The sequence below is a fragment of the Cynocephalus volans genome, chromosome 4, assembly GCF_027409185.1.
Source record: "Cynocephalus volans isolate mCynVol1 chromosome 4, mCynVol1.pri, whole genome shotgun sequence".
Classification (NCBI taxonomy): Eukaryota; Metazoa; Chordata; class Mammalia; order Dermoptera; family Cynocephalidae; genus Cynocephalus; species Cynocephalus volans.
The window spans coordinates 73365917-73389664 of NC_084463.1; the positions used below are offsets into that span (position 1 = coordinate 73365917).

General features: G+C 35.8%; 1 protein-coding gene across 2 annotated transcripts in view; it reads left to right on the forward strand.

Annotated features, from left to right (window-relative positions):
- Window positions 1-23748, forward strand: part of PGR (progesterone receptor) — a 75499-nt gene that overhangs the window by 5326 nt on the left and 46425 nt on the right. For both annotated transcript variants that reach the window (XM_063094381.1, XM_063094382.1), the window contains exon 3: window positions 23298-23414. In XM_063094381.1, coding sequence (XP_062950451.1) covers window positions 23298-23414 — 117 coding nt within the window. The remainder of the gene's footprint in view (window positions 1-23297; window positions 23415-23748) is intronic.

The following is a 23748-nucleotide window of genomic DNA, read 5'->3' on the forward strand; positions in this document are numbered from 1 at the left end:
ATATATTCAACGAAGAGTAAAGAAATTAAGATTACACTGATCAGAGTTGAATATTCATATTAGGAAATTACGAGAGAGTTAAAGGTTAAGAGGCTGGATTGCTAATATTTGGGTGAATTGGGAGAGAACTGTTTTTTTTCTTAAAGCAGTAGAATAGAGAGAATATTCTGGGAGTTTTCAGGGATGAGAAAGATGGGTAGAAGGACTTGATACCAGATTTGAAATCTTAAAGTGTGATGAGCTGGCTCAAGATAGAACTATGCACGGATAGGCCAGAAGTTGAAAGTCAATAGGCAACAACATGGATATTAATGTTACCAAAGATAATAATAATGATGGCATTATAAAGTGCTTTCTACGTGCCAGTGACTCTTTAAGCGTTTTACAATTCTCAACTGATTTAATCCTTATAACGTAGGTGTTATTATTACTCCTTCTTTGTAAATGAGGAAACTAAGACCCAGAGATGTTAAGCTGCCTTAATCACAGTAAAGAAGTGGTAGAGTCAGGATTCAAACCCAGATGATGTGACTCCAGAATTTCTGTTCTCAATTACTATGCTGCTTTTCTCATAATGGGAAATGCTGTCTAAGAAAAATAGAGGATTGAGACAAAAAATGTGAGCGAAGTGATGAAACATGAAGTTAAAAGTGAATCCTAAAGGAGAATGCAAGACCAGGGTAATGAGAAGTGTATAATATAACAGGTTGGATCATATTAACTTCACATTTAGGGCAGCAATGAGATGACATAATCAAAGGCCAAGAGTCAGCTTCCCCATCTCTCTTCCAAGTGAGGAGTGGGAGATGATAAATCCTATAAATTTACCCTTCACCCAGAAAACTGGGTTTCCCTGGGTATGAGACAGAAGAGAGAAGAGGTAGAGAAAAAAAGATACCATTCAGGAAATGGGGATACGGCAGCAGAGAGAGATGATCTCTCTTAAGCAAATTGAACGGTTTAAGATATACTAGCCAAAAAAAAGTTAGTTGAGTAGCACATTGCATTCCTTTACCAAGATGTGTAGGGTTGAAGTGACCCAGGAAGTAGTGGAACTGCTTTAGTAACTTTTGAGGGCATGAAGTAATAATGACCTGCCAGTTCTACAAATTTAGGCTACTGACTTGGTATTATGAAGGAAAGGACCATTTCTCATTAGCTTATCTTTGTGACTTAGCACTGTGACTAGCTCAGTGTTGGGAATATATTAGGCATTCAATAAACAACTATTTGCCACATGAAACAATCATCATACCTGAAAATACCACACTCTTATTCTTTGGATGCTTTATGACAGAACTTGTAGTGAATACATTTGACATAATATGATTGAACAAATGTAATACAGTTGAAATGTATTATTTAGAAGATACTAGGCTGTATGAATCCGGCCCCCACATCATGGGCAGGAGGGGAGACAATCAGCTTTGTATCTCATAAATATTTGTAATAAATGAATGAATGAATGAATGAATGAATAAATAAATATAGAAGATACTAGGCTAAGTAGGCGTTGATGGATTTTTAATTGTATTGCAATATTATCTTCATTTTTTATTCATGTATTAATTAGTCATGATTAATTGCCTTAAGTACATTAGTTCATGTATTAATTTATTGAACACCTGCTGTATGCCACACACTGTGCTAAGTGCTGGTGAAAGAGCAGTAAAACAAGACAGACCTGGCTGGCCACTGCCCTAATGTAGTGGGGGAGAGGGACATTTTACCGATTTGCATGTGTGTAACTAATTGCAGATGTGTTAAGAGATTAGTTTATGCAATGCTTGGACAGCTAGAGAACTGACCCCTTTGTCAGAAGCTAGGAATATTTTTACATGTGTGTGTATGTATGAGTGTGTAATATGTTGTTTAGGGTATGTTACTACATGAATGGTATCACATATGATAATTTATGCATTATTTCTATTATTTTTTCAGACAATAATGACATGAAACCCTGCATATTTATATATGTATATTAGGCATATGTATATATATAATATATATGTAGTTCTAACTTGTTCTTTTAATCACTACATAATACTTCACAGTATGAAAATCTTATTTAGGCACAATTAATTACACCATTACTTGAGTTAGTATGTTTTGCACTTCTGTGCTTGAGTACATGCATTACTCCTCTTTCCAGAATGTATTTAAGTGTTTTGGTACAGCTCTCAGTGAACTAGATGATTAGCTTTCTTCCTGGTGCTAAAATTATTTGATTCACTAATTCATTCACTCCAGATACATGTATTGATACTTAACTACATTTAATGGTTGCTTGTGCTGGGACTACAAAGATGAATATGTATGTGGCTCCTGTCTTGGACATGCACAAAACCAGGAAGAAGAAAACAAAATAAAACAAAATAAACAAACTGTTGTATATCTAGTGGACATGAGAATACTTTGATACAAGTTACGACAATACCAGAGAGACATACCATAATATTCAGTTAGACAAATCTAGAAGGATTGCAGTTTGTTCAACTAACATACCCTCATGTTAAACAAGAGACTTATTCTTTTACAGACACTTAACTGGCCTTGACTGTGACCCAGGCACCATTCTGACTGCTTCATTGTATTAGCTTATTTAATCCTTGGAAGAGTCCTATGAGGTGGTACTATTATTATTGTCTGTATTTTACTGAAGGGTATACAGAGAGGTTACTACTGCTCAGGGGTTCTGACTCCAACTTCTGTGTTTTAATCCCTGCTTCTGTGCTGTCTCTCCAGATTGTTTTGTATTTGAACAAATGTTAATTATACTTTTTCAGACAAAAATATGGTCTCCTACAGGTGACTGGTTTTCAAATTGTGCTCCTCAACTCAGTCTTACTTCTGCTCAGAGCAGCTCTAATGGTTTACACCTCTACTTAAGAGTTTATTGGAACAAAGGATTCTCAGCCAACATTTTTTTTCAACCACTTTTTTATAGCAGGAAACCCTTAGATCTCAGTCAAGTGCTTATTCAAGTACTTGAGTTAATCTTAAGTATTTTCTTGACTTTATTTGCTGGTATGTTTTTGGCATCTGTGAAAAAATAGGATGACCATTTGGTCAAGATTCATTCAGTTAGTGAACAGTAGAGCATAACTCCACTCCCGAAGCCAGTGCTCTTAACCTCTGTTGGATATTGCCTCTGCAGCGGAAGATACTGTTCTCGATTTCAAGGAGCTTCCAGTGCGTGTGGAAGTGACTGATTAACACACAACACTGCAATTTAGTGCCTCATTAAATTCTGTGATGCACACTTACAGTGCTGTGAGTGGATCAGGGAAGAAAGCACCAATAGTTGTCATTACTCACTGCCTGATATGTAGCAGAAACTGTGCTAAATGCTTTATATTTATTATCTCTGTTCTTCACAACAATCCTGAAAAGTAGAATTTATTATTGCCACTTCATAAGGGAGTAAGCAAAGACTCAAAAGTCAATTAACTTACCCAAAATAAGAGATAACACTGGCAGAAATTATTTTGTCCTGCAATAGAAAAGGTAATTTATTGGAGCTAGCAGGACTTATTCACAAACTTTACAGAAAGATTTAGGAGTTAAGAAGTTTTTATTTTTAGATAGATTATTCAATAAATGGTCTTGGCTTATTATGCAAAAGAAAGCTTTCAGGTGGGCCAACAATGTAAGGTTTTTTTTTTTTTAATTCAATGCAAAGAAACTTAAAAGCACAGAAGGAAAAGATGGAGGTCTGTATTTGTAATCTTGGAATGGCAAAACTTTCTAATAGTTACATAAAATCCAGAGTTCAAAAACAAACTTGCTCAAGTTTGTTACATAATAAATTTCAAGAATTTTTATTAGGGCAAGAAATTGATGTCAAAAGACAACAACAAATTGGGAAACTATTTGTGACAGATATATAAGTCAAAAAGAAGTTATTACTAATATACGAAGTATTCTTACAAATCACTAAGAAAAAAACAAGAAGAAAAATGAGCAGAGATATCAAGACAGCTCACAAAATACAGTCTATAGAAGTGTGAAAAATGCTGAACTCACTAATAATCTTTACTGATCAAAATAATAATGGGAATTCCAGCTATCAGATTGATAAAATAATGAATAATGACCATTGGAGAGTCTAAGGGCATTTTGGTATTATCTATTAAAAATATGCATTACTTTGGCCCCAAAATTCTACTTCTAGAAACTCATCCTTAGAAAAACTCTAGAAATGTGTAAAGATACCTTTAAGAGGAAGTTTATTACTTCATTGTTTGTTATACTTAGAGACTGAAAACAGCCTGAAGTCTGTTAAAAGGAAATTAATAAATTATGGTACACCTTTGCAATGAAAAACTTTGTGGCATTTAAGGAGTGGGCTAGCTATCTATATTACTGATGTGAAAAAGTCTCTAAAACACATGATTTTTTAAAAAGCAAGCAACAGTATCATTATGGATAAAAATAATTTCACCCATTTGGCATGACTAGGTGTAGAAAACTATCTGAAAAAAATATCCACCAAACTTCTTACTGTCAGGATAATTGAGGGACTTCCAATTTCTGATGATATGCTTTGTTCTTTAAGCAAGTATTTACTGAGGAGGAGATTAGAGACCAACCTGGTCCCTGACTTTCCTCCACTCTGGCTCTGCCTAGTCTCATCTAGCCTTCTGTTCCCCTACTGCTGTCAAATGGATATATGCATCACCTGTAACCTTCAGGTGCCCTAGAATGTTGAAAGAGACCAACAAAGAATGAACTTGTGGTGGAAAATTGAGGAGAAAAGCTTGAGATCACCCTGCATCATGAATTAAGGAATCTAGCTTGACTAGATGGAACCAAGAACAGACACTAGTCCATAATTCCTCACCCACAATCTCAATATCCAAAAAGCTCTGCAAACAAAATTTTGTTGTAGTCATGTGTCAACAATACCTGACCTGACCTGAATTCATTTGGCAGTAAAACCTGGTCTGAACTCACATGAGGACATTTTGTAGTGTGAATATTCATATCTTTCGCTGCATCAATATAATATGTTTCATTATAAAGTGTTGCTCAATATTATCTTTCTAAAATATAAACAATTCTGAACTTTGAAACGTGGCCAAAAAGGTTTTAGCTAAGAGATTTTGGATATGTATTCAGAAATGAATTCATAGACTATGCAGAAAGTGGTGCTTGCTGGTGTTTTACAATGAAGCAACCTTGGAAATTACAATGAGTGTTTATAAGCAATTATTATTACTTGTTCTTATCATGTTTCGTAGACTCTTACTACTATTGCACAAAGCTACAACAGGTAAATAAGCCATAATATCTCTAACCTCATATAGTTTTCTATTCCATCAGGAAGATGAGACAACCCCAGCAGCAATTATAATATAGGTAATATAAACTGAATGTGGTTTTGATGTCAAGGGAAAAAAAGATAATATTTAACGAGGAATACCAAACGTTTCTATGGAAAATGTAGCATGTTAGATGGGCTGCTGAGAATGCATATTTTTGATAGCAAGAGATGTAATAATGCCTGTTATGAACAGTACAGAATGAGCAGAAGTATGGTTTGGTTAAAGCCTAGAACATGGTCACAATCCCTTGTGATTGTGTATAAAATGTGCGGGGTTTTTTTCCAAGGATGATCACTTTCATGAGATTTTCAAAGGGATCGGTGACTCCCTCCCCCCGAAAAAAAAGTTAGGTACCACTGCTATAAATGAATGGTGAGGATTATTAAATAGAAGGTAAAAAAAAAATGTTGAATGCCATAATGTGGTGTTTGCAATGAATTGAGTAAAGGGTGAGAAGCCCCTAAAGAATTTTGAATAGCATAGTGACTTATTCATTAATTTAGAAAGATTAATATATCAGTGTATAGGAAGGATTGAGGCCAGGAAGGTAAGAGGCGATTGAAACAGTCTGGGGATGGCACACTAAGGACCTGAGTCAGGGTGATGGTGAGAGGAACGTGTTTAGTGGGTAGACTGGAACCAAGTTGAGCAGGGTGATGACAGCTGCACAAAAGAATTTAGGGTAAAGACAGATATAGATAGAGGAATTTTGACCTCAAGAAGTAAAAAATACAGTCATCCCTTGGTATCTGCCCCTTTAATATCCAGGACCAAAATCCTGGGATGCACAAGTCCCTTATATAAAATGGCATAGTATATGCATATAACCTATGCACATCGTCCTGTATACTTCAAATCGTCTCTAGATTACTTATAATACGTAGTACAATGTAAATGTTATGTAAATAGTTGTTACACTGTATTTTTATTTGTATTATTTTTGTTGTTGTATTGTTATTTTTTATTTTATTTTATTTTATTTTTTAATGTTTTCTATCTAGAGTTGGTTGAATCCGTGGATGCAAGAACATGTAGATACAGAGAGTCTACTGTACATGATTATCTTACTAAGTAAAGAAGTGATGCTTAAAGTAGTACTTAGAGAGAATTATCCTCAGAGCATCATGCAGAATGGATTTGAACAGAAATTAGATACTTTTGAGTCAGAGAGGACACCTAGGGAGCTGATACATGGCTCCTGAGATGTAGATTAATTTCAAATTGTATTTATATATTCTTCATCAGGATATTGAAATAATATAATCTTCTGTGCATAATATAACTTCTGAGAATTGATACATTCTGGTCTATACATTCATCTGTTCATTTATTCCTTTATTCAAAAAAAAATGCCTTCTTTGTGCCAGGATTTGTGTTAGATATTGAGACTCAGAAATGAATAAGCCAAATGCATAACTTAGAGTGCAAGACATTTAACACATTATTATTATACAGTCTGATAATATTTATGAGAGGTGTGAACTAAGAATTATGGAAGCATTGAATAGGGAGCAGCTAACTCTGGTGTTTACTTGCTGGAGGATGGGTGAGAAAGTATGAATTCTGACTAAGCATTAGATGAAAAATATTAATTTTAAAAAATTCTTATTTCAGAGTTCACGGCAGCATTTGTGTTGTGTTAACAGTAGAGACCACAGTGGTTGACTTTTTTGTTAAGCAGGGTAATGTAGTGATTTTTTTATGCAAAGGTCAGTCCAGAGTCCACTTTGGATTGTGAGGGGTGAAGTGAGAAGAACTGCACTTCTCTGTGCGCAATTATAATATAAATTAGAGGCTTGTAGGTTGGCAGCTGGGGCAAGGAGTAGGAAATAGAGAGAAGGTCCAGCGACAGAGTGGGAAGGAAGCAAGGGCTCAAACGGAATAGACGCCTGTGAGAAATTCCCTATTGCAGGTAATGAATAGGTAATAAATCTCTAGGAATGCTTATGTCTGGCAGCAAATTTTGAATTGTTTACTGCCTTGGGTTTTAATTACCTTAAGTAAATTTTTGGTGTTCATAATCACCTTGTGTTACTGATACTTTGGGAGAGATGAAGGAAGGCAGTGGGATCCAGTCTGACTGGCAAAGAGGCTGGCAAGGAAGGACAGCAGCAGCATGAGTCAAGAGCTTTGATGAAGACTAGAATGGGTCATTTCACTCAAAATGTACGAGAGCACTGGTTTTCAAATACGATGCACACCCAGGTTGTGCACTGAGGTGTGTGAAGAAAATGTTAGAATATCTATGTATATAAACCCTTATTCGAAAATAAAAAATGAATCATTAATACTAATGGTATCTGTCCTAGCACACACTCTCAATGCATAAATCAGAGGCAAGTAGCACTTACAGTGTGCCACGTGTCCTAAGGAAAGCGCACAAGCTCCATGCTGCAGAGGCATTGACTAGTGCAGCCTTCATCCTTAATTCATGCTTAGAGTATGGCAAAGTACTGCAGCTTATCTGAGCCCACAAATAAACCACAGATTTAAGATAATTCCAATTAATTTTACCACAAGTAAACATGAAAAATGGCAGAGCTGAAATTTCTTTTATCTCTAGAAATAGCTGTTCATCAGCCAAATGTAGAGCTTTAAACCAATGTAATAAGGTTTGTCAATAAATAAAAACAAAAATAGAAATAATCAAGGAGACAATTTGAAATATGGATTTATGTTCATTATCATAAAAGATGAATCTTGTTTACTAATATTGTAAACAAGACCTTTAAAAACTTATGATATGGTTTGAATATTTGTGTCCCCCCAAAATTGATATATTGAAATCTTAACTGCCTAGGTGATGGTATTAGGAAGTAGGGTTTTGGGGAGTCATTAGGTCATGAGGGCTGAGCCCTCATGACTGGGATTAGGGCCCTTATAAAACTGGCCCCAGATAGCTAGTTCACCCTTTCTACCACATGAAGACACAATAAGGACACCAGGAAATGAGCCTCACCAGACATCAAATCTGCTGGCTCCTTTTTCTTGGACTTCTGAGCCTCCAGAACTGTGAGAAATAAACTTCTATTGTTTATAAGCCCCATAGTTTATTGTATTTTGTTATAGCAGCCCTGTTGGACTCAGACAGCTTAGTACTCAGAACCTGAAGGCAAACCTCTATGATTTTTTCAGCAGTGGTTAAGGTGTGATATACAGTTTAATCATTCTCAAATTTCACTTAACCTAATGAAAAATGTTTAGAAGTCTTTGAGAGCTCCTGAGTAATAGTGACAAATAAAAATCCACATACACAGGTTCTTGCTCTTTGTACCATAGTACAAATGGCTGAAATGATATATGTAAAATAAGTTGGTTGCAAGCTAAACGCATTCAGCAAATACTTTTGGAAGATGCACAGAAAAAACTTCTGAAGATTTAAAGAAGGAGAATTAAGAAAAATTATAGTGTGGAAGGTTTACTAGATGGATGAAAGAACAGAGTTGCATATGTCTTGGTTGACATTACAGTTAGGAATTGCTCCCTAACAGGAATGCTTTCTTCTCCAGGAAGAATTTTTAAAAATGTGAGAGGACAGAGAGGGAGGATGGGGACTAACACTTTTTGCGTCCTTGTTTTATTACCAGGCACTATAGTAGACACATTGTACTGTATTCATTATATCCCTTAATTCTCTATTAGGAGTTGAAGAGTTACTACTGTCCCCTCTTTTTAGATATAAGAATTAAAGCAGGGAGGGAAGGTAACTTTCCTAAAGTCACCCAGCTAGTTAGTAGTGAAGCTGATAATCAAACTCAGTACTGCCAGACACCGAAACTCAATTTCTTTCACTATTCCACACCATTTGGCACTGTATTTGAAGTAAGATGTGATAGTAGCAATTGATTGAGAGATTTATCAAAAAAGACTTAAAAATCTGGTAGTAGTCCACTCATATATTCAGGGGCCTAGACCTAAATAATGATCAGAAAAATGTTAATTAATTATCCATACAATTCTACTTTTTTTACAAAGCCAATTTCAAGTGAGGCTGAAGAGATTCTGGAGAATTATAACAGAATCTCAAGTCACCTGATGTACCAAAGCAGAGTTTGAGCACAACAGTGAAGTTGAACATTGGTAAATTCTGAGTTTCTATACTCAGGAAGAAAAAATAAACTGCATAAATGTGAGAGAAAGAATTAAACATTGGCATGTGTGTAAAAAGTAGTACTCTTGTGTCAGAGTAGCACAATGATTTAAACTACTTTGTTGACAAATAGTTTTGTAATTTTTTCATTTTTTTTTATGTAAATGCCTTAAACTCATTTTTCAGTGGTATATGAGGTCAAATGATTATGGTGGTGTTTTTTTAATCTTGTATGTAATATGTAGCTTCTAGCATTCCCTACATGCCTACTGGTTAGCTAAACATACAATTATAGGTGTGAAGTGTAACTGGTTAGATGCTGCATACAGTTTGGTATTTTACAAGTTAAAAGATGTGTGAGTAATTATGAGAAACTTTGGAAGAGATCAAGAGCAATTGTGTTGTTTGGAAAGAGCAGTAGAGCTAGCTTCAGAAAGGATGGATGAGAAGCTGATCCATAGTCAAAAAGAAGTTAAATTTAAAACAAATGAAGTGGAGAAAGAAGAACAAATAATTTTGAATGGTAACATGGAGGACTTAGTTCCTAAAAAATATAAATGTTGGAATGTGTCACCAAGTAGGATTCTATAAACCACTTGGCTTTCCCTTCGGAATATAACAGTACTTCAAAAAGTTTGTGGAAAAACAAAATTAAAAGGTAATATGAATCTTTCCATGAACTTTTTGAAGTACCATCGTATGTCCAGAATCTGACCTTACGTCAACACCTCCACTGACCATTTTCGTTCGATCCCCTTTGGATTTATTGCAATAGCTTCTTGATGGTCTAATTTTCACCATTGCCCTCCTAGAGTCTAGTCTCATCCTAGAAGCCAAAGCAATACTGTTAAAATGTAAGTCAGATAATGTCGCTCCTCTTCTCAAAACCCTCCAGTTGCACTATATTTCTTTCAGAGGAAAATCGAAGTTCTTACAATGATCTCCAAGGCCCTTTGGGATCTGAGCCCTGCTGTAGTCTGATCTTACTTTCTACTGCTATTCTGCCTGCTCACTCAATTCTAACCTCACTCGCTTCCTCACGCAATCCAGGCCACCTCTTAGTGTCTTGGCAATTGGCCCTTTCCTTTCTAATTCCTTTTCCTGACACTCCCCACTCATCCAGCTCATTCTAACTCCCAACTTTGGTCATTGTCCTAAAACATACCAAACTTAGGTGACTGCCAGTCTCTCATTTCACAGTCACATTCCCCCACCAGAGTACTGTCATGTCTCATTTAACACCCCTATCAACAATAAGCATATTAGATTTTAGGAAAACTGTACTTAAAATTTATTTGCTGAAAGAAAGAGAAGAAAAATTTGGATAATAATCTACTCTGAGTTAGTACAAAAGACAACAGTACCTGTGAAACAAGAATGGGAGTTATAAGGAAAGAACTAGATGAGATGAAAACATTGCTGAATGAGATAAGAAAATACTACAGTACAATTTTAAGACAACATATATTCTTACTTATCTAAGAGTTTAAGAATATGCCCAGTCTCTACTGAAGTTCTTGTTTGTCTGATGGTTGGTGGAAATTGGGATTCCTGGGGTGGCCTCTGGTTCGGGATGAAGCTTAGCAACATCTTGGTGTAAGAGACAAGAGGCGCCCTTCTCTGCCCTGCGGCTCCCAGTGTGGTATGACTCTCCCCAGCAACTCCTTTCACGTGTCACGTGTTCACGTCTGGTGCTCAGTGCCCATGTCTCTGTCCTCCAGCTGACATATCTGGCGCCATCTTAGTTGCTAGCCCAAGACTCTGTAGGTCTACTCTATCCTTAGGTATTTCCATACACATTACTAGCCCTTTCTCCTTGAGAAAATTCAATACCTATGTAATACCTATTTTGTTATAAGATTACATTAAACCAGTTAAATTCCTAATATATTGGCCTATACTGTGCTCAATAAAACATTGTACCCCACATGTATGTATAATTAAAAAAAAGAAATTTAGCATCAATACAATAATTTTTCTGATATTAAAATTTCCAGTATTAAAATTTCTTCAATTATTCCCAAAATGTTCTGTATAGATTTGCTTTTTTTTTCATTGAGGACCCAGTCAAGGTCTATATATTTCACTTGGCTAACAACTCTATTTAGTTTCCTTTGATATAAAAAGATCTCCCACCCTTTTTTTGTCTTCCAGGATATTGACATTTTTGAGGAATCCAGGCCAGCTGTTTTGTAGAAAGTCCCACAATCTGGATTTGTCTGATTTTTTCCCACATGATTAAATTCAGGTTAAACATCTTGACAAGAATCCCACACAGGCCAAAGGTTCTCAAACAGTCTAGTCTCATGATCCCTATACATGCTTAAAAATTTTTGTAAGCCCAAAGAGCTTTTGTACATGTGAATTATATCTTGTCAATATTTATCATACTAGAAATTAAAATTGATAATTTTTGAACCTTTTTAATTAACTAATTTAAAAAATAGAAAACCCATTAGATGTTAATTTTTCAGACCAAAAAATGTAATGACAAGAATGGCTTTGTTCATATTTTTATGTCACTTTAATGTCTCCCTTATTAGGTGACAGCTGGATTCTCACATCTGCATCTACATTCAGTCTGTTGCAATATGTTGTTTTGATTGCAGCATACGAAGAAAATGTGGCCTCACACAGAAATGTAGCTGGAAAATGGAGGACTATTTAAACTGTCTTTTTAGACTTAACAAGTGGTAGTCATTTCTTTGGGGATTGTGAAGGGATAATCTTCTACTTTTATTATCCCTTCTGATTTTACCAAGTATAAATTTTTTTTTTATAGTTTTCCTTTCATCCACAAGGCAATTTAGTAGTCTTAAAACACAATTTATAATGGAAAACCTAATAGACATTTAATTATTTACCTTTATCAGTTTTCAAAATAATGATTTTGTGCCCTAGCAACATTCAGTGGTTTCCAGTGAGTTCATTTTGTTTCTTTCTCTCATTCTTTTCTTTCTTACCTATCATTATGTACTTACAGCTTTTTGTAGGTTCAATCTGTTTTAATCACTTGAACTAATTCTTTTTGAAGATCGAATAATCTTATCTTTGGTCAGTGTGGCTTTGACACAGTTTTATTAGCCCTCAATAAAATTGAATCCGCTGTCACAACAAAGCTTCCCAGGCTCAACTTGTACTCTTACTGCCCCAGTCTTGTATCAGACATTTCTACATGAAGCTAATTTGCTTTTAGATGAAAATAATTAGACATGACAATCTGAATCTTCATGTCTATTGCTGCTGGAGTTGTCTTTACTTCTAGGCATTTTCAGTGGACAGACCTAGAAAATACATCTTTATGAAAAAGTGAGGGAATCATGAGTTTATACCAAGATTTCTCAACCTCAAGCTACTGACATTTTGGGCCAGGTAATTCTTTGTTGTGGAGGCCATCCTGTGTATTTTAGGATGTTTAGCAGTATCCCTGGCCTCTCCTCAATAACACCTACCCCCTAGTCATATAAACCAAATTTGTCTCCAGATATTGTAAAATACCTTGGAGGGGTGTTGGGAGAAGGGGGCAAAATTGCCCCTAGTTGAAAATTACTGGCTTACCTTTATATTTGTAGCAACATTAAATAATTACCTCATTGTTTTGTGTGTGTGTGTGTGTGTGTGTGTGTGTGTGTGTGTGTGTGTGTGTGTTCAAACCAGTGTCAGCATGACCTCTAACAACAAGACCTGCTCTGTGGGCTAGTTCTTCCATCCCCTACATGAAATCTTAGACTAGTCCCATAGGTTTTAATCAGAAGAACCATCTCAATTCAGAAATCAAAATGCCCAGGCCAGCATTATAGTCAGTATTCCGAACTGTCATCTAATGTCAGGTTTCTCCTTTGCCCATCTCATCACTCACTTCTTGGGGCTTGAATCTTGCAGGGAAGAAAGAACAGGATCAGCTTCTCTTTGGTCACCCCGTTCACACTTCTAAGGCCCATTGGCAGTTGATTTTGACCTTTCGAGGGTCAAGTGTGGGAAGAGAGGTTAAAGGGAGAGGTATAGTTGCACACAGCAGGTAGATATATGACTGCCACTGTAGTTCTCTGTGTCTGTGGATGATTACAGTCTATTCTTTCTCTAGTGGGATACTTGGATGGGTTTCATGGAGCTGTTTCACTGGGAAGCTCCAACTCTAATGCTATAATGCAGGTGATGCCTCTCCTCTCTCTGGACACTTCTGACTGTGACCCTCAGCTTCTGGATTTCCAGGGGTTGGCCCTACTCGGACTTTGTTGGATCGCAATTCCCTCTAGGTTGTTATCGTAAATGGAGCGATTTTTAAAATGAAAGAAACTTTTTATTGACAAATATTTTCAGAAAAGTGCTCAAAATAAGGTGTAGAGCTTACATATTATCACTGAGTAAATTAAACCATGGTAGTATCACCCAGATCAAAAAATTTTTAAATCATTAGGTGCCCGGAAGCTCCATTTTGCCCCATCCAGTCACTCCCCAAAAGTAACCACCATCCCAACTTCTAACATCATAGATTGGCTTTGACTGTTTGGGTACTAAAAGTTATTAATGGAATCGTACAATATTTTTCTGTGTCTGTTTTACACACATTATACTTAGATGTTAATCCACATTTTTGCATGGGGCTAGACAGTCATTCATTCTCATTGTTGTATAATAATGCATTAAATAAATAAAACAGTTTATACATTGTGCTATAGAAGATCATTTGGGCTGTTTTCAGCTTGGGGCCGTTATGAACACTGCTTCCATAAATATTCATGTGCAAATGTTTTATGTTTTTGTTTCTGTTGTTGTTGTTGTTGCATATATGCACACCTGTTGCTACAGAAAAGTTTTGCATTTGCCTCCTCCAGACCCTGGCAATTTCAATAGTCCTGGACCAGTGTCTGTTCTTTGGCACAGATTCTTACACCATGCGGTAGTGAAAATTCACCTCCCATTATAGGCCAAGATTTTATTTTGTTTGTTTGTTCTGTTTTTAGTCATAAATGATTTCTCTTCTCACCAAAGTTTTGGACAGATTCCTAGCTTTGTTGACATTTTCTGTGTAGTGCTTTCTAGCCCTATTTTCATGACTAAGGCAGGCTTTCGAGGTTCTACATCTTCTGCATAGAGTTCAGTTCTCACCACTCTCTCCCAGTGAGCCTGAGGTCACATATCCCAGACCCTCATGGACTTTAAACGCCAGAGCTTAGCTCTTAGGTCTTATATCCACATCTGAAACTTTTTTGGATCGCTTCAGAGTTCACTTAAGTTTATTCTTCTGGTTTTCATTTCTTTCTTCATTGCTGGCTTACAGGTATTTCCCCCTCTTCTTTGTTGTCCCAGAATGTAATTAAACAACATGCTTCTGTTGTATTTTATGCAGCATTTCTGTATTTGTGTTGGAAAGAGCACCCCCACATACACTCATGTTGCCTCAAGCCTGCGACTCGTGGGTCATTTATACCACACTGACTTTCTTTATATTTTTTCTTTAACTGTTGAACATATATATTCATTTATCCTGACATTTTACTATATCTTTTCACCTTTTCAAAACAGGCATGAAAAGTTGTGATCTCTCTCAAACCCAAGTGAAGTATGTTAATTTGTGCTTATATTGAGAGGCAACACAACAATATAGATTTTTTGTTTTATAGGTGTCTTCCTATAGTAATAGGAAGTAATAGTCTTATAGTTTATAATATAGATATTTCATTTCCATTAAAGTGTAATTTTATTTGTCATGTATCTAAAATTTTTTCAAGTGACTAGGCAAATAAAATTATCTAATCACATTTTAATAGTGCTTTTATTTTCACAGAATATGATCTTTAAAATAATAGTAATGCTTGGAAATTAAAATAGAGAGCAATTAGAAATAATATGTAAATATAACCATTCAATAATCTCTTTTCACATCATTAAACATAAATTTTTCAGGGACAGTAAAAACCTCTTTTCTGCAAATATAGATGTTAAACATAAGCTTGATAGACTCTACATGTAACTCATGGTCTATTACTATATAAAGGCAAGGAATCTGCTGAATAAGAGGCATTCTGTAATAAAGGTAAATGTTTTCAACTGAAAGGGGGTTGAGAAAATCTGAAGCAAGTGATTTTTTATTTACTATATATGACAATAGGTGAAATATTATTACAGGGCTTATATTGTTGAGTATAACTATTCTTATGACTGTAAGTAAAACAGTAAATATAATTATGTATACATTTATTTAAAAATATATATCAAACTCCCTGTAGACACAAGATTTAAAGGATCAAAAGATCTAGTTCATACTCTCACAGAACCTAGGAGAGATAGGCACACAGCATTTACAAGAGGGATATATGGAATGTGCAGTTGATACACAAAAAGAAATGTCTAAGCCTTCCCAGGAGCAGTCAGATAATACCTGATGTGGGGAGCAGTTAAGCCAAACTGGAAAAATGAATGAGTTTGTGAAGCAGATAAATTGGGAGAAAGGTAAGAGAGTCATAAAGGCATGAGAGAATTTGGGGTTGTACAAAAATATTCGTATAGCTGGAGCAGAAAGAACATAAGAGAGAGTATATTGCATAATTAAAAAGAAAAAACATAAGACTCACTCCATGCTTTTCCAACCTTAAAACAAATTTCTCTTCTTTTCAAGGAGATAGAGAAAACGTGGTGATCTATTACAGACTTCAACTAACAGTTTCCCAGGCTTCAACAGGGGCAGATGATGCATTTATTAAGGGGGAGATCTAGCCAGTATCTCCTATTTGAGTGAACTCTCCTATTTATCATAATACCATGCATCATGCTTGTTCTGGCTTACAGCTTATAAATTCTCTTGAATGTAACTCCTGGTGATGAAGGTGTGGGTAGATAGCAAGGATATTAGAAAATGGAATCCTCTGAATGGTTTAATACAGTGATTTGTTGTAGACCTATTGTACAGTGACAGTGTTATGTTGGACTGAGGAAAAGCAATAATGTGCAATTTGAGTCATAAACCTATGGTTTATGAGGAATGAGCAAGTGGATCTGGACAAGAATGTGTTTCTCAAAACTAGGATATAAATTGGGACTATTGCCTAAAGAGAAGTCAGAGCAACTGATGTTATGTTGGATTTGCAACCAAAGTTGAACATTTTACAGATTTCGAGGATAACATAGTGACAGAGCCAACACACTTGTGCCTGAGCTTTCTTCACCTGCATATAGAACCTGATGGAGTGACACATGTAATGGAGTGACCCTTTCTGCCTTCCTTGCATTCTTGGTGGCTCTGATTCCTGGCTAAGCATTTTGGTACAGAGGCAATGCCTGTGCCCCATGCCAAATTATCTTAGTCATCTGTAGCTGGAATTGACTGGCTGCAATATTTCTTTGGCCAAAAAATAGCTTAGAGAAGATTATCCTCTAACTATACTTTCTATATTTTGCTTACATGATTATATATCTACTTTGCAGTTTTGATGGCTGAACACTTAATGTTAAATATGGTCATAGCTTAGAATAAACAGAGCTTCCAGATTTCCTTAAGCCCCTCCATTCTGTTATGGACAGTCCACAATGACATGAGTTGTGCCAGCCACTCAAGGTAGTGACTTCAAGCCAGTACCCTCAATCATCAGAAAATTTTCTTCCCACTCAGACTTTAAATGTTGGACCACTAAGCTCTTTCTTTCCTCAAGACTTATAAAAATTGCATTCTGTTTGATATCTGTCCTTTTCTCATTTATACTTAAGTATATGTTTAAATTTATTTAGCGCTTGTCAATCCTTTCATACCAGACTTCCTACTTCATACACTCTCTATTGTAATTTATCTATTGTTAACTGGGTTATATCTTCAGGGAGAGTATATGAGGGCCTTATTTCTTGATTTTATGCATGTTTCAGAATATCTTTCAGTTGCCCTTAAAACTGAATGACTTGACTAGGTATAGAATTCTTGGATCACATGTAGAACAGATCTAACTATATTTGGGATTTTAGAAATGTGTTTATAGTCAAATTACAGTACACATTCATTAAGTATTTGCTATCTGCCAGAGTATTTTAAGCTCTTACATGAGCTCATGTAATCCTTAGATGCAACCCTAGGTACTAATATCTTCATTTTACTGCAAAGGTAATCCAGCTAATAAGTGGTGAGGTTGAAATTTGAAATTAAGCTTTACTGCTCCAAAGTTCATACTTTTATCTCTATACTACCTCTCAGGTTAACCTAAAATGTTTATCTGTGTGACCTTGAGCATGTTATTTAACTTCTATATGACTCAGTTAACCCTGTATAAAGTGATAATAATAATACCTCTCAAAGTTGCTGGGATGATTAAACAAGTTAATACATAAAAACAGTTCATAACAATGCTTGGCACATAGTTAAGTGCTTAATAATTATCTTTTGTTGCCGTTATTGGTAACTTGAAGATCTGAGCTTTGAACAAGCAGTCTGACTTCAGTAACTGTCCTCTTCACTACAGCATATGACTTATGGATAACTTGCAGTTACCACTTAGTTATGGATGGTAACATGTAGATCTGAGCTTTGAACATTCAGTCTGACTTCAGTAACTGTCTTCTTCACTACAGCATAGTATACTAAGATGGCATTTTAATTCAGTAGGGAAAAGATGGATTATTCAATAAGTAGTGTTGGGACATAATAGATACTCATTAATATTTGTTGAATGAATGAGAGTTTTGTAAAAGTATAAATATGTTCACTTAACAAATATTAACAAATATGAAGGTATTTCAAAAGTTCATGGAAAAATTTGTACTATCTTTAATTCTATTTTCCCACAAACAATTTGAAGTACCCTCATAGATATTAGGAACCTTCTTGGTCTCTATAGACAGACTGGTATTTTAGTTTATTCCAGCTGCTGTAACAAAAATCCCTTAGGCTGGGTAATTTATAAACAACAGAACTTTTTTCTCACATTTCTGGAAGCTGGGAAGTCCAAAATGAAGGCACCACAGATTCAGTGTCTGGTAATGGCCTACTTTCTGCTTCCAAGATATGCACCCCTTGCTGCAACCTCACATGATGGAAGAGGCAAAGAGGGGAAAACTTACTACCACAAGCCTTTTATAAGGGCATTTATTCCATCCATGAGAGCAGACCTCATGGTCTAATCATGTCCTAAGGGCTCTACCTCATAATACTGCTTCATTGGGGATTAATTCTCAACATGAATTTTGGAGGGACACATTCAAACCATAACAGGAAGGAAACTCAAAAATGTTGTATGTAAGTTGTTTTATGTTTTGGATTCCCTTAATTTGTTACAAAATTAATAATACAATTAATAAAATAACTTGACTGGATAACCACAATTTGATTTCATATGTTGAGTTTGAGGTACCTACAGAGAAATGGTTGGAAGGTCAGAACTCAGGATGACATTTTGGAATCATAAGATGACGAGACTATCCAGAAAGTGTGTACAGTAGAATATAGCATATAAGGAATAGACAATGGAAGGACTGGCAAAGGGAACTTAAAAGGAAGTGTTAGAAAAACAGGTGAAGAGTCAGGAGAGAGGTACCCCAAAACATGAAGCAACAGGGCAGGTGGGGAGAGAAATCACCAGTGGCAAATGATTCATAAGATCAAGAAAGAATCCACAGCATTTAGGAATGAAGAAGCCTTTGATAACGTTAAGCCACTTCATAAGAACAGTGAATATACAAGTCGTTAATGTATACTGAAGAGTAAAGAAATTTAGGTAAAGACAGCAAGTGTAGATGACTTTCTCAACAGATTCATCCAACATTAAAGAAAGGAATTGAGTCAGGGAGAATTTAGAGTAAGATAGAGTTCCTTTTTGTTTTTTGAAGCTGGGATTTTTTGGAATGGGAAAACTTGATGAGAAAGCAGGACATCATCTGAAGGAAAGGAAATCAGTACATGGAAGAGATATTTGTGCTCCCAATTTATTGCAGCACTATTCACAATAGCTAAAGTGTGGAATCGACTTGTGTCTATCAACAGATGAATGGATAATGTGGCATATATACACAATGGAATACTATTCAGCCATGAAAAAGAATGGAATTCTGTCACTTGTGGCAACATGGGTTAGCTTGGAGGATGTTATGTTAAGTGAATTAAGCCAGGAACAGAAAGATAAATACTGAATGCTCTCACTCATATGTGGAAGTAAAGAAAGTTGATCACATAGAAGTAGACAGAATGGCAGCTGCCAGAGGCTGGAAAGGGGCGGGGGTAGGAGGCATAGCGAGAGGTTGGTTAATGGATACAAAAGTACAGCTAGATAGGAGGAATAATAGCCAGAGTCCTATAGCACTGTAGGGTGACTATAATTAACAACAATTTATTATATAGTTTCAGTTAGCTAGAAGAGAGGATTTTGAATATACCCAACACAAAGAAATGATAAATATTTGAGGCAGTGGAAAAAAAAATCAGTGGTTGCCAGGATTTCAGGTGATGAAGGAGGGGGAAGGAAGAGAGGGACAAATAGGTGGAGCACAGAGGAGTTTTAGGGCAGCAAAACTATTCTGTATGATAGTGTGATGGTTAATACATGACATTATGCATTAGGCAAAACCCATAGAACTGTACAATGCAAAGAGAGAGAACCCTAATATAAAATTAAGTTGACAATAATATATCAATATTGATTCATAATTATAACAAATGTACCACACTAATGTAACATGTCAATAATAATATGTGGGCAGGGGGAGGCTATGAGAACTATCTGTACTTTCCACTCAATTTCTCTGTAATACTAAAACTGCTATTTAAAAAAAGTTAAAAAAAAAAAAAAAGAAAGAAAGAAAGAAGAAAAAAGAGAAGCAGGACCTCACTGGAGAGGGAGTGACTAAAAATTTTAGGAGAGAAAGGTAGAAATTGATAGGGCAAGATTTGAAAGCAGGTAGGAAGGAATGGTTTCAAAAGTATAGGCAGAGAGCCCTGGTAAGGAGGACTCTTTCTCTGAGACACTGAAAAAAGAGATGTTGCAAATCATTTAAGAAATAAAAATTAGGCAAGTCAGCAGCACTCCAGCTACTGGTGTTTTCATCAGCCTTTTCTAGATATTTATGACCTAGGAGCAGAGAGTAGGACTGCCTCCCCTCAAACAACAATTACATCAGCTTGCACTATTTATTTACTTCAGTTTGTTTTCTGTATAGGAAAGAAAATCTTGCTCTCTATTATGTGTTCTCTCTTCTTATGAGAGATCATTGCAGGGTATAGACAGATAATAGATGATGAATAGGTGATAGACAGACAGGCTGACTGGCTAGCTGGCTTACACATACTTACTTCCACAGTCACTTCTGTAGCCTGAATATATAATTTGTGGTTAAAAAAAACCAACACAATAAAACCAGATTCAAGTGAGAAAGCAGCATGCAGTGCACTCTGCTCACCTCCTGTAGAACTGATATTGTGTGCAAAAAAGTGAGCATGTAGATGAGAGGTTCCTTAACTACCTTTTTTTTTGTATTTTATTTTATTTTACTTTGTCAAAATAAAATGTCATTGATTATTGTGGCCAATTACCGAAACCTCCCTTCCTCCTCCCTCTCCTGCCTTTCTCCCAACAATGTCCTTTCTGTATGCTTGTCATATCAATTTCAAGGAATTATAGTTGTTATGTCTTCTTCCCCCCTGCCCTGGTTTTTTGTGTGTATTTATTTATTTATTTTTAGCTCCCACAAATAAGTGAGAACATGTGATATTTCTCTTTCTGTGTCTGACTTGTTTCACTTAATATAATTCTCTGTAGGTCCATCCATGTCGTTCAAATGGCAGTATTTCACTCTTTTTTATAGCTGAGTAGTATTCCATTGTGTAGATATACCACATTTTTAGTATCCACTCATCTGATGATGGACATTTGGGCTGGTTCCAACTCCTAGCTATTGTAAAGAGTGCTGCGATGAACATTTGGGAACAGGTATACCTTCGACTTGATGATTTCCATTCCTCTTGGTATATTCCCAGCAGTGGGATAGCTAGGTCATATGGTAGATCTATCTGCAATTGTTTGAGGAACCTCCATACCATTTTCCATAGAGGCTGCACAAGACCATGCATAGCCAAAGTAATGCTGAGCAAAAAAAATAAAGCTGGAGGCATAACACTACCTGACTTTAAACTATACTACAAAGCTATAATAACCAAAACAGTATGGTACTGGCATAAAAACAGACACACTGATCAATGGAATAGAATAGAGAATCCAGAAATCAACCCACACACCTACAGCCATCTGATCTTTGACAAAGGCACCAAGCCTATACACTGGGGAAGAGACTGCCTCTTCAGCAAATGGTGCTGGGATAATTGGATATCCATATGCAGGAGAATGAAACTAGACCCATACCTTTCACCATACACTAAGGTCAAGTCAAAATGGATTAAAGAATTAAATATACACCCTGAAACAATAAAACTTCTTAAAGAAAACATAGGAGAAACACTTCAGGAAGTAGGACTGGACACAGACGTCATGAATATGACCCCAAAAGCACGGGCAACTAAAGGAAAAATAAACAAATGGGATTATATCAAACTAAAAAGCTTCTGCACAGCAAAAGAAACAATTAACAGACTTAACTACCTTTTATTAGAAGGAAAAACCAACTTTCAGGACTTTTAGACAAGAGAATGAACACTAGTATTGAGTGTACATGACCAAAAGTTCATGGAGTAATACACTATTAAGAAAAAGTATCTGGGCTTTTCCAAAACGGTTGAAAACCATTCTATTATTAGCTGTCACACAGATATGGCCTTTCAGTCTTTTTGCCTTTTGCTGTTTGAGCATATCCTTTCCCCTGCTTGATTAAGTACATATGTAACCAAACTTTGGCCAGAAGAGTGGCTCTGATTTTAATGTTGACTAATGTAAACTTCTATAGGGAAATTCCATGATCTTTTAAATTCTTTTTCATGCTTAAGAAGTATAAACAAGCTGATAGTGTTAAAAGACTCACAGTCAGTTTTAAAGAAATGCGTTAGAAAATAAGGAGTACCAAAAAAGTAAGTTTTACAGTTAATTAATATTTACATATTTAAACTGAATTTTTCTCAGTTTTGTTCAATCTAAATTAATTAGATTGCTCCATGCCTTATTAAGTGGAACATATCATGGTTTAAAAATCATATGCCAGACCTTTTGAAATGTGTAAGTAGTTTCCCATATACAAATGACCCTAGAGTGATTTGTTTTATTTATATTTCTTCTGTAATTCTTCTCTATTTTCCTTCATTGAGTCTGTTTTAAATTGTTCTCTCTTTATCATTATTTTTATTCACAGTGTTTTCTAATTTTTGATCAAAATAAACCAGACGTTAAAGTCAGGACAATCAGTGACTTTTTTTTTTTTTTAACATGTTATTCACAAGCACCAGATCTTTTTAGAGTGAAATAGGTCCATGATTTTCCAGTAGAATTAAGCATGTAGATTTTTGTAAAAGGTCTATTCCAGAGACCTCTTTAATTCTTTAGTCTGTAACTGTTTTCTTGAATGCTAAGATGTCAGAAAGAAAAGGTTTTACTAGAGCTTGACAACTTTATGCAACTAGTGCTTATCAGCAACATGTAGCTAATCTTGAAATGACAGAACAGCATTAGGGCAATCTGATGTTGACACCACTACAAAGATGCACATAAATCTTGCACAAAAGGTTTTAAAAGTAGCCTGGGATTTATTTTTACGCTGCGTTTACCTCATTTAGGCTCCTGAAGGTACAGGTAAAGTATTGAGCAGGTTTGTAGCATCACCGACATTCAGTCATGCCAAGCAAGAGGCTGGCTGAGAGAGTCGGGAACAAGCTGGTGTGCACCTGTCTTCTATTTCAGTTGTTCTTGCATAGACTTTCCAATGGTCCTTAGAGATTGTAAATAATTTTTACTTTTCTCATTTTCTAGGGCAGCATAACTATTTATGTGCTGGAAGAAATGACTGCATTGTTGATAAAATCCGCAGAAAAAACTGCCCTGCATGTCGCCTTAGAAAGTGCTGTCAGGCTGGTATGGTCCTTGGAGGTAATGCTGATGTTTTCGTCAATAATATGCTGTGTAATATTTATAAAACTGGGTCAGCAAATCCTAATTTTCTTATTCATTTTTGTTCTCACTTTGTTTTTTCTGTTTTGAATATTGCTGGTGACTCTTCATACTTGAATGTCTAAATAAAGCAACTAATACTATCCCATTAACTTTATAGATTTCCAGCATGTAGCAATCTGTTATGAGAAATAAGAAAACTCTATTCATCTGTATTGCCTATAATTGATGTTATGGGTAGTGTGCTGACTTGTCATTAAGTAATGTGGATTGGAGTCTGGGCTCTGCCCCTTACCCCCCTGTGAGGCTTTGA